Source organism: Staurois parvus, unplaced genomic scaffold (genome assembly GCF_062004578.1).
Source record: "Staurois parvus isolate SC_StPar_1 unplaced genomic scaffold, SC_StPar_1.0 ptg001122l, whole genome shotgun sequence".
In the NCBI taxonomy this organism is placed as follows: Eukaryota; Metazoa; Chordata; class Amphibia; order Anura; family Ranidae; genus Staurois; species Staurois parvus.
In genome coordinates this window covers 1,420,809-1,432,817 of record NW_028318918.1, presented here as the reverse complement: position 1 = coordinate 1,432,817, position 12,009 = coordinate 1,420,809, and the positions used below count along the sequence as shown (strand labels likewise).

The 12,009-nt window shown below is 46.7% G+C and overlaps 1 protein-coding gene across 5 annotated transcripts in view; it reads right to left on the bottom strand.

The window, feature by feature from the left end:
- PKNOX2 (PBX/knotted 1 homeobox 2) overlaps positions 1-12,009 on the bottom strand; it is a 683,220-nt gene that overhangs the window by 25,796 nt on the left and 645,415 nt on the right. For 4 of the 5 annotated variants that reach the window (XM_089658994.1, XM_089658997.1, XM_089658995.1 and 1 more), the window contains one exon: positions 6,435-6,554. The exons of the other annotated variant lie outside the window; for it this stretch is intronic. In XM_089658994.1, coding sequence (XP_089515120.1) covers positions 6,435-6,554 — 120 coding nt within the window. The remainder of the gene's footprint in view (positions 1-6,434; positions 6,555-12,009) is intronic. 5 annotated transcript variants of the gene reach the window in all.

Sequence of the window (12,009 nt, the reverse complement as noted above, 5' to 3'; positions counted from 1 at the left end):
GTTAGGGACCTTAGATTGTACACCCCTTGAGGGTTAGGGACCTTAGATTGTACACCCCTTGAGGGTTAGGAACTGATGTGAATGTACAATATATATGTAAAGCGCTGCGTAAATAATGGCGCTATAGAAGTACCTGAAATAAATAAATAATTCTCATTTTCCAGTTTTCACTTTTGTTCACGGAACGGGTACAAGGTGCACGCATGTATATGGGTACTGTTGTGTAGTTGGTGAAAGTATCACCCCGAAGTGTGAGGTTCACGTGAATTACCACAACTGACCCATTCTCCGTAGATTTGATCACACTTTGTAGGACATCCTCGAGCCTCGTAGGTTATCCTATAAAACAGCAAAACTTGACTGACTAGTCACTTCCAGGCATTAGTGCTTGGGGATCAGTGGATGTCCAATTTAGTACCAGCAGTTTTCTGTCATCAGAGAAGTTAACCTTTGTTTGGAAGTACTAAGATCCAGATTGCCAAAAATACCCCAAAAGCACCATTCTGACTTTACTACGCCGTCATACAGCACATTGCTTGGTCATGCAGGCAGCCCTGGGCTAGTAACAGCAGGCGCTTCAGCTATGGTCTTAGCAGCCCCCGACCACTCACCTAAACAAAGACATGCAGCGGCTCAGGGCTGTACACTTCCACTGCAAAAATTAAATCCCCTGCTCACCTAATGCAGCCCCATAAAGTTAAAGTGTTACTAAACCCACAACATCAGTCTGTAGATGCAGTAAAGCATGCTTGTTATATTCACTGTGGAACCTAAGGGGTTAATCCTCTGCATTGTGTAAAAAGGCACTTTGCTGCTGTATTCTCTGATCCTCCCCTTCTTCCACTGTCCCCAATCCATCTGCTGATAGTACAGAGCCCTAGAAGACACTCTGCACATGCTCAGTTTGGTGTGTATTGCTAGAGACTTTTTTTTTTCTTTGGGAGGGAGCATGTGATCAGCACAGGGTCAATCAGCACTGTCCAGACTGAGGGTCAAGGATCATGCAGCCTCATAGGACAGTTAGAGGAGAATGAAAACTCCTCCTACAAGATTAATCAGTGCTCGGCCGGACACTGATAGAAGTCACAGGACTACTATATACTGCTGATGAGAAAAGGGATTTAGCAGTTTACATTTACTAAAATAATTGCAATTCCATGTTCTGTGTACTGTGGGGGACAGATATAGTGAATGCGGGGTCCGGGGAAACCAGATATAGTGAATGCAGAGTCCAAGGAGAGCGGATATAGTGAATGCAGGGTCCGGGGAGAGCGGATATAATGAATGCGGGGTCCGGGGAGAGCGGATATAGTGAATGCAGGGTCCGGGGAGAGCGAATATAGTGAATGCCAGGTCCTGGGAGAGCGAATATAGTGAATGCAGGGTCCGGGGAGGCCAGATATAGTGAATGCAGGGTCCAGGGAGAGCGTATATAGTGAATGCAGGGTCCGGGGAGAGCGGATATAGTGAATGCAGGGTCCGGGGAGAGCGGATATAGTGAGTGCAGGGTCCGGGGAGAGCGAATATAGTGAATGCCAGGTCCTGGGAGAGCAAATATAGTGAATGCGGAGTCCGGGGAGAGCGTATATAGTGAATGCAGGGTCCAGGGAGAGCGGATATAGTGAGTGCAGGGTCCGGGGAGAGCGAATATAGTGAATGCCAGGTCCTGGGAGAGCAAATATAGTGAATGCGGAGTCCGGGGAGAGCGGATATAGAGAATGCAGGGTCCGGGGAGAGCGGATATAGTGAATGCAGGGTCCGGGGAGAGCGGATATAGTGAGTGCAGGGTCCGGGGAGAGCAGAAATAGTGAATGCGGGGTCCAGGGAGAGCGGATATAGTGAATGCAGGGTCCGGGGAGAGCAGATATAGTGAATGCAGGGTCCGGGGAGAGTGGATATAGTGAATGCAGGGTCCGGGGAGAGTGGATATAGTGAATGCAGGGTCCGGGGAGAGTGGATATAGTGAATGCAGGGTCCGGGGAGACCAGATATAGTGAATGCAGGATCCGGTGAGACCAGATATAGTGAATGCAGGGTCCGGGGAGAGTGGATATAGTGAATGCAGGGTCCGGGGAGACCAGTTATAGTGAATGCAGGGTCCGGGGAGACCAGTTATAGTGAATGCAGGGTCCGGGGAGAACGGATATAGTGAATGCAGGGTCCGGGGAGACCAGATATAGTGAATGCAGGGTCCGGGGAGAGCGGATATAGTGAATGCAGGGTCCGGGGAGAGCTGATATAGTGAATGCAGGGTCCGGGGAGAGCGGATATAGTCAATGCAGGGTCCGGGGAGAGCGGATATAGTGAATGCAGGGTCCGGGGAGAGCGGATATAGTGAATGCAGGGTCCGGGGAGACCAGATATAGTGAATGCAGGGTCCGGGGAGACCAGATATAGTGAATGCAGGGTCCGGGGAGAGCGGATATAGTGAATGCAGGGTCCGGGGAGAGCTGATATAGTGAATGCAGGGTCCGGGGAGAGCGGATATAGTCAATGCAGGGTCCGGGGAGAGCGGATATAGTGAATGCAGGGTCCGGGGAGAGCGGATATAGTGAATGCAGGGTCCGGGGAGAGCGGATATAGTCAATGCAGGGTCCGGGGAGAGCGGATATAGTGAATGCAGGGTCCGGGAGACCAGTTATAGTGAATGGGATGCAACCATATAACACCAAACAATCCAACCCCCCACCCCACCTAAGAGAGACATGTCTACACAATACTAGGACAGATCACCCTGTACCCATAACAGGCACAAGGTGACTTACACATAAGAGGGATATGGGGAGCTGAGACAGGGGTCTCTCCATCTCTCCAAAGTGAGCTGGGTTCCATGGGCCCCCCACCCAAAGTGACTCCCATCACAAGGAACCCTACAGTAAACCATTGTGCCCATGGCAGCCGCCCCTCCCGCCCATCCCTGGTCCCAGCCCTGCATTCTGATATTTGGTCTGTTCTCTAGGTGTACTGCATTTTTGTTTCTTTTTTCCCCTGTGTGTGGATGGAGTCGGGATAAGTTACCCAATGTGCTCACCAAAGTGAACCCAATGTGGGCTTTGAGCGGCACCCCGAAGCTTTCCCATGTTCTGCTTTCCTGTTGTCAATCTTTTTGGCTACACTAAACATACAGATTAGGGGCATGAAGTAGTAAAGCTGAATTCACGATGTAGTGCCATGTGCTCTGATAATGCAGTAATGTGCGTTGTACGGGCATTTTTAGGGAGCATCCTATTCAATCTCAAAGGGCCCCGATGCAACACAGTAAAAATGCACCTGACCCCTTAGTAAAACCACAATACATAGGTGGGAATACACATGCGCTATGTTGAGCTGGGCTGGCTGAAATTGTCAGGTAAGCTTTTTGGCCTATGGCCAATGGTGGAGGGGCTATTGAAAATGAATGGGCCCGTACAACACAAGATGGTGGAGGGCCCATTGAAAATGAATGGGCCCATACAACACAAGATGGTGGAGGGCCCATTGAAAATGAATGGGCCCATACAACACAAGATGGTGGAGGGCCCATTGAAAATGAACAGGCCCATACAACATAAGATGGTGGAGGGCCCATTGAAAATGAATGGGCCCATACAACACAAGACGCAACAGCGTGAGAGGATTCTATAACATATGACCTCCGATTCTGTGTAATACAATGCATTGGCCTTCTTTCCGTTCTCCGGTGGTGGCAGCAATGGGGAGACTCTCCATTCTCAACATATATCACTTTACACTCATTACAATGTCTATTTTTCATTACGGGGTGCTCTATCTGATAAACTCGGGCTCAGTGGTGAAAAACTCAGCATTCATCTACAGCAGACTTAGGAGTAAAAGAGTTAATTTGTTGGCTCGTTTGTACCAGTCTATTCTCAGACTTCATTTCCCTTTAGTCTGCGACAGTTTAATTTAGCAGGGAATTTATGCCTTCGTTAAAGGCTCCTCTTCCTGATGACTTTTAATGGCTGACTTTAATGTTCTGGCGTAATGCTCTTCATGTGGCTGTGTTGCAGAACTCTGTATTCAGGATGCCGAGTAAATAAAAAGACGGATCCTCATCACTGGGCTCAGACAAGGGCCCAGCCGCCACAACCACTTTTATTTCAGAAGAGATTCAGCTGGCTAGAGAGTGAGCTCAGAGGCTTACATTTCTTATTCCAGTCTAATGCAGCCTTTCTCTGTCTTTTTGTTCCCAAGGAACCCTTGAAATAATTTCCAGGTCTCAGGGAACCCCTGTAAAAAAAGGTAATTTGGGGTTGGTGGGGCACATGCCCTTTACTTTGGTGTTCAGTGGGAACTTGCTTGGGAAGAATGTTCAGTACACTGGGGGCCAGTGAGAGGCATTCCTCTTACATTAGTGCTGAGTGGGAAGAATGATCCTTACATTGGTGGACAGTGGGATAAAAACCCCTTACATTGGTTAATAGTAGGAAGAATTCTCTGTACATTGGTGTCCAGTTAGAAGAATGCCCTTACATTGGTGATTGGTGGTCAGCGGGAAAAATGTCCTTACTTTGGAGGTCAGTGGGAAGAATGCCCATTAAATTGGTGGTCAATGGAAATAATTTGCCATTACATTGGTGGCCAGTGGGAAGAATGCCCCTTACATTGGTGGTCAATGGATAAATACCCCTTACATTGGTGATCAGTGGGAAGAATGCTCCTTACATTGGTGGCCAATGGAAAGAATGCCACTTACATTGGTGGTCAGTGGAAAGAATGCCCCTTACATTGGCAGTCAGTGGGAAGAAGGCCCCTTACATTGGTGGCCAGTGGGAAGAATGTCCTTTACATTGGCAGGCAGTGGGAAGAATGCTCCTTACATTGGTGATCAGAGGGAAGAATGCACCTTATAATGATAGTCAGTAGGATAAATACCCCTTACATTGGTGGCCAGTGGGAAGAATTCTTCGTACATTGGTGACCTTAAAGAATGCTCCTTAAATTCGTGGGTAGTGGGAAGAATGCTAATTAAATTGGTGGTCAGTGGGAAGAATTTGCTATTACATTGGACGGTCAGTGGGAAGAATTTTCAGTACACTGGTGGCCAGTGGGAAGAAGGCCCTTTGCACTGGTGGTCAGTGGGAAGATAGCCCTTTACACTTGTGGCCAGTGGGAAGAAAGCCCTTTACACTGGTGGTTAGTAGGAAGAAAGCCCTTTACACTGGTGGTTAGTGGGAAGAAAGCCCTTTACACTGGTGGCCAGTGGGAAGAAAGCCCTTTACACTTGTGGCCAGTGGGAAGAAAGCCCTTTACACTTGTGGCCAGTGGGAAGAAAGCCCTTTACACTTGTGGCCAGTGGGAAGAAAGCCCTTTACACTGGTGGTTAGTGGGAAGAATGATCCTTAGATTGGTGATCAGTGGGAAGATTGCCCTTACATTGGTGGCCAATGGGAAGAATGCCCTTACATTGGTGGCCAGTGAGAAGAATGCCCTTACATTGGTGGCCAGTGAGAAGAATGCCCATTAAATTGATAGTCAGTAGGAAGAATTTGACATTACATTGGTGATCAGTGGGAAGAATGACGATTAAATTGGTGACCAGAAGGAAGAATGCCTATAACAGCAAAAAAAAAAAATGAATTGGTGTCATACAGCTGGCTCTGCCAAGTGGCGTTGGCCCTGAAATCTATGCAGGCACCATCAAATGGTAGATCAATTAGCAGCAGCCCAAGGAACCCCTAGCAACCTCTGGAGGAACCCCATGCTGACAATGGCTTGCCTAACATCTCCTGTATGGAAGTTGGATGATTTTTAAAAGGATGCCAAAAATCCAAAGGTCTACTATCAAATAGTAATAGGAGAATATTTTCTATTTATTATCCTGCAAAGCAGAATTCCATTGTACACCAAGCTACTTAGCCAATAATTCTAATTTGCATTCACTCATCCCCTGCATCCTGCACTGGAAACCATTATTAATGAGCGAATAGTGAAACGAATGACACATGGAATTTCCCAAATTCTACTTTTTTCAGTATATGCCACTTTAAAACATTTGAACTAAATAAAGCTCTAATGATATAATAGAAATTGAACACCAGGAGCCTATTTATTTAATTTTCTGCAGCCTTAGAATCTGACATCGTCAGCTCCGCCCCGTGTGACCTGAACACTTCCACCCTGACAGCAGGAGTGGTTATAATCCTGCAAACCGCTTTCTTAGTCATTTATTTACGGTCTGTGCCACGTAAGAGATAAATGTTAAAGGATACTCAGCAAGTCGGTATATCTCCTCATTCTAAGGAATGGGGGGGGGGGGGGGGCGGTGATAATCCTTGATGTTGTATTTAACTGTGGCTGGAGTCCTGCTTTAATAATCTGGAGCTAAACATTCTCGGTCCTGGTTCCCCCACCCTCCCGTGAGAGAAAGAAATATACGGTGCAGGCCATGTGGGTTGTTACAGTCAAGACAAGACAGGTCCTCTCTTTCTTACCATCAGGTGTTGGAAGAGCCATGAACGCATGATGTTGGTTGCATGTTTCGGGAGAACTCCGCGCTTGTTTTTAGATTTTTTATCTTCCCCATCAAGCAGAGAGGTCAGTTCCAGATTGACCTACGGAGACAGGCGCAAACAATTTCTTAAGTATAGTGTTTAGCTTCATAATAAACTAAGTCTTTGAATACCTCTTATTTAAAGGCACCCAATGTTTTCACTTTGCCCTTTAATTTTTTTTTAGCAGCAGTGTAGATAATGCATAAAAAAATATTCAAATCAGTTTCTGACCCCCAGAAGCTTACAATCTAATGTCCCCATAGGGACACAGACATACACACACTTGAGCCAGCAATCAGGTTTTTTCTTGGAGGAAAACTAACAGCTGTATACAAGGTGAATTAGTGGCCCTGTATTTAGGCTGCATCTGTGCTATTATTAATATACAGCAGGGGTCTCCAAACTGCGGCCTGTGAGCCGGATGTGGCCCTTTGCTTGCCTTTATCCAGCCCTTGGGACACTATTCCTTTCACTGGCACCAAAGATGGGGCACTATTCCTTTCACTGACACCAGCAATGGGGTACTACTCCTTCCATTGACACCAAAGATGGGAAACTATTCTTTGTACTGATACCAATGATGGGGCATTATTCCTCCCACTGACAACAAAGAAGTGAAAGTATTCCTCCCAATGACACCAGAGATAAGGAACTATTCCTCCCATTGATACCAATGACGGGGTACTGTTCCTCCCACTGACACCAATTTCTTCAATTGACACCAATGATAGGACACTGTTCCTCCCATTGATACTAAGATAAGGCACTATTCTTCCCACTGACGCCAACCATGGGGCACTATTCCTTCCACTGACTCCAATGATGGAACACTATTCCTTCAATTGACACCAATGATGGGGAACTATTCCTTCCACTGACACCAATGATGGGGCACTATTCCTCCCACTGATACCAATGATGGGACACTATTCCTCCCTCTGATACCAATGATGGAACACTTTCCTTCAACTGACACCAAGGATGGGGAACTATTCCTCCCACTGATACCAATGATGGGACACTATTCCTCCCTCTGATACCAATGATGGAACACTATTCCTTCCACTGATACCAGTGATGGGGCACTATTCCTACCACTGATACCAATGATGGGGCACTATTCCTCCCTCTGATACCAATGATGGAACACTTTCCTTCAACTGACACCAAGGATGGGGAACTATTCCTCCCACTGATACCAATGATGGGACACTATTCCTCCCACTGATACCAATGATGGAACTCTTTTCCTTCAACTGATACCAATGATGGGACATTATTCCTCCCACTGACACCATTGATGGGGAACTATTCCTGCCACTGATACAAACGATGGGGCACTATTCCTACCATTGACACCAATGATGGGGGACTATTCCTCCCACTAATACCAATCATATATTGTTTTTACTCCCACTGACCACCAAGCCTGTGGCATTTTCTATTCCGACTGGCCACAGTCCAGGCTTCCTAAAGTTTGTAGGGCAGAAAACTGGCCCTTTGTTTCAGAATTTTGGAGACCCCTGCATAGTGGTTTGCAATATAAGGGGAGACAGTACAATTAGAATGCAATTCAATACAGGAGGATTAGCAGGACTATGCTTGTGGAAGTTTATAATCTAAAGGGAAGGTCAAGTGGTACAAAAGGTTGTAACTGTGGGGGAGAGTTGATAGAGAAGATAAAAGTTCAGTTTTTATGTGGAGGTGGAATAGGCTTCTCCGAAGAGATACGTTTTTAGGGATCTCCCAAAGGCTGACAGAGTAGGAGATAGTCGGACAGATTGGGGGAGGGAGTTCCATAGGATGAGGGATGCTCTGGAGAAGTCCTGTAAACAAGCATGGGAGGAGGAGACAAGCGACCTAGAGAGCAGGAGGTCGTGGATGAAGTGGAGAGGACAGTTTGTGTGGTATTATGAGATGAGGTTAGTTATGTAGCTTGGGAAAGAGAAGAGGATGGCTTTATATGTTATTGTTAGTATTTTGAATTTTATTCATTTAGCAACGTGAAGCTAGTGGAGGGATTGGCAGAGAGGGGTGGCGGAAACTGATCGGTTGTTAAGGTGGATGAGTCTAGCATCAGCATTCATGTAGACTGTAGGGGGGATATGTTCAGAGGTAGGCCAACGAGGAGGGGGTTACGATACCAAAGACACCACCAAGCATCTCCTTCACCCCTTATTAGAGGCGAGAACTAATAAGGGGGTGAAGGAGATGCTTGGTGGTGTCTTTGGTTACAAAGGGGCAAATTCTTTTTATATTTATAATAAATATTATGAAAGTGGAGGTAACAAGATTTTGAAAACGATTGGATTTGGGGCGCGAACGAAGAGTCCAGAATTACACCCAACACCCTAATATGAGGGGAAGGACTGATGGTTGCGCTATTGATTTTGATGTAAACGTTGGGGGAGGAACAAACTAATGGTTGTAGATTAATAGGTCACACTCCATCTATATATTATATTGAGAAATAACTTTATTTAGGGATTTCAGAATATATCCTCCATTTCTAAGACATATTCTGCACTTCAGTGGACTTTTTTCTTCCTTGGTCACCATCCTCACCAATCCTGCATTAGCTGCCCCACCAGTTATAATGTACATCAGGAAGGCAGTTCATCACATCTAATACAATAGTGGAAAAACCAGAAACGTGATGTGTCAGGGGGTTAAATCCATCCAAAGTGAGGGATATTCCAGGTAGTCACCAGAACTAGTATGCCCATTAGAAGATTTCTCTTCTATTCCTGTTCTGTTGGCAATTCAAACTTTAGGATTGTACTTCACTTTAACTTTCAACAATAACAGTCACCAGGATAAATAGAGAGGGTGATTCTCCCCAGCAAGGGCACAGACAGCAAAAAAACCTGCCCACATTCTTATCCAGGGGTTCTCAACCTTTTTGCAACCAGGGCCTGGTAAATTCTTCCAAATCCTTCCATGCACCAGCAGTGGAAAATAGTTTATACTATAGTTTATTAAACGTTTATACTCACATAAGTATAGGAATGCAAAACATGTATTGAAATACTGGAAGGTTCTAGATGGGGCTGGTGTCACTGTGGGGCTAGATGTGGGTAGTGGCGTGAGTTAGGGAAATCTGCAATAGACTTGGTGGCCCTGTAGGGGATTATGTTTCAGCAGGATCTTGGCTGGGGGTCACTATGGCACACCATTGGAGGTTGGAGGCACCATGAAGGATGGGACGCTTTTCAGCAGGCTGTGAGACACTGTGCAAGGTTCGGGGATGCTGTGGAAGATGAGTGATCTCATGGGCTTGGTACATTGTGGATTACTATTGAAGGTTCAGGAACACAATGGGAGCTGAACGGCACTGTGGGAGGTTGAGGGACATCACAGAGGCTTAGGGCTGTCAGAAAATCTGGTGCACTGTGGGCCACTATGGGAGGTTAACGGGAAGGTATGAGGGCTAGGAGGCACTGAAGGAGTTTCAGGGGTCTATAGCTGGCTAGATGTCTTGGAGAATGGAGCCCTTTGCCCAGCAATGGACCACAACCCAGTGGATAAGAACCACAGTCCTAATCACTCTCCACTCTATCTAAAACAAAACACATTCTTGCCCTCGGTTATACCTGTATATCTTCAAACATTTAGAGACCATCTCCACCAGATCTGATGGGGCTGTGCTTGCAGCTATTTCTAGTACAGCCCCATAGATGCCTTGTTTCTAATTGTGTCAGTTCACCCCCCAGCATTGCCTTGGTGCATAGAACTGTATGGAAATATAACTCATGACATTCCAGTAAAATTCTGTAGAAAAATGCAATGTGCTGGATTCAGGGCATTGGCACTGTGCCACACAGTGTGTTCAGCGTGGTGTGCTGGTGTGAACTGACCTTTAAGATCTCTTCCGATTCCTGAACAGAACCTGATTGTGAGGCATTGTGGGAGGCTGGGGGACACCGTGGAGGGTGAGGGCTCTCAGGAGCTTGGTTGGTCACTATTTGAGGTTTGGTGATGCTATGGGACCTGGGTGGCACTGTGGAAGGTTGAGGGACATTAGGGAGGCTGAGGAATCTCATGAGCTTGGTTACACTGTGGGTCACTGTTGGAGGATCGGTGATGCTATGAGAGCTGGGTGGCACTATGGGAGGTTGAGGGACATTGGGGAGGCTGATGGCTCCCATGGGCTTTGTTACCCTGTGGGTCATTATTGGAGGTTTGGGGACATTATGGATACTGGGTGGCTGAGGGTTCTCAGTAGACCTGGTGGCACTATGGGCCACTATGGGAGGTTGATAGGGAAATATGAGGGCTAGGAGGCAATGTAGAAGGTTAAGGGATTACAGCTGACTAAAGGTTTTGGAAAATGGAGGCCTTGGTTCCTTGATGCATAGAACTGTATGAAAATATCACTTATGACATTCCAATAAAGTTCTGTGGAAAAATGTGCTGTATGTAGGGCATCATCACTGTGCCATGCAGTGCGTTTAGCGTGATGTGCTGGTGTGAACAAGACCTTAAAACCTCTTCCGATTCCTGAACGGAATCTGACTCTGGGGCACTGTGGGAAGTTGGGGGACACAGAGGAGACTGAAGGCTCTCATGGGCTTGATTACACTGCGGGTCAATATTGGAACATTATGGATGCTGGGTGGCACTGTGGGAGGTTGAGGGACATTGAGGAGGATGAGGGCTCTCAGGAGACCTGGGTGGCACTGTGGGAGGTTGATGGGGAACTATGAGGGCTAGGAGGCACTGTAGGAGGTGAAGGGATCTACAGCTGAATAAAGGTCTTGGAAATTGGAGGCCTTGGTGCCTTGATGCATAGAACTGTATGAAAATATCACTCATGACATTCCAATAAAGTTCCGTGGAAAAATGTGCTGGATGTAGGGCATCATCCTTGTGCCACGCAGTGAGTTTAGCGTGATGTGCTAGTGTGAACGAGCCCTTAAGATCTCTCCTGATTCCTAAATGGAACCTGACTGATTGTAGAAGAGCACATTATCTGTCGGGTTAGTCCGTAGAGCCCGTGTTTGGTGGTACAAGTACAGGGTGAAGCGTTGTAGCTGTTCCAGGCCTTCAATAAGGGGCTGGGAGGATGGCTGTTCTCCAGCAAGCCTCATGGAACAAACGGTCCTGTATCCTGCCGGTTTAGTCGGTGTCGCTGGTCACAGACAGACTTATCTTATAAGCTGCCCTTTCTTCTCAGGAAGTCAGGCTTAAAAAGGCTGGAAGCGTCACCATGGCGACCACCCTTCCCAATTCCCCCGGCTCACAATAGCATTGTGGTTTCCTTAGCAATGGTAGGAGTGATGTGAGGGAGAGCGGTCTATGTGATCACACAGGAATGGTCTGAGCTCGCCCTGTGATGAAATGTGAGCGCATTGTGTCAAATCTTCGGCAGATAATCCGACGAACGTCTTCGGATAAAAAGGCGTTCGGGACGCCCAGCTGATCCCACGGATTCCCAGGTTATGTCATAAGTGGCGGAGGTGACAACTCGGGATTATTTATTTGTTCGTTTGCCATGTACTTATACTGATATTAT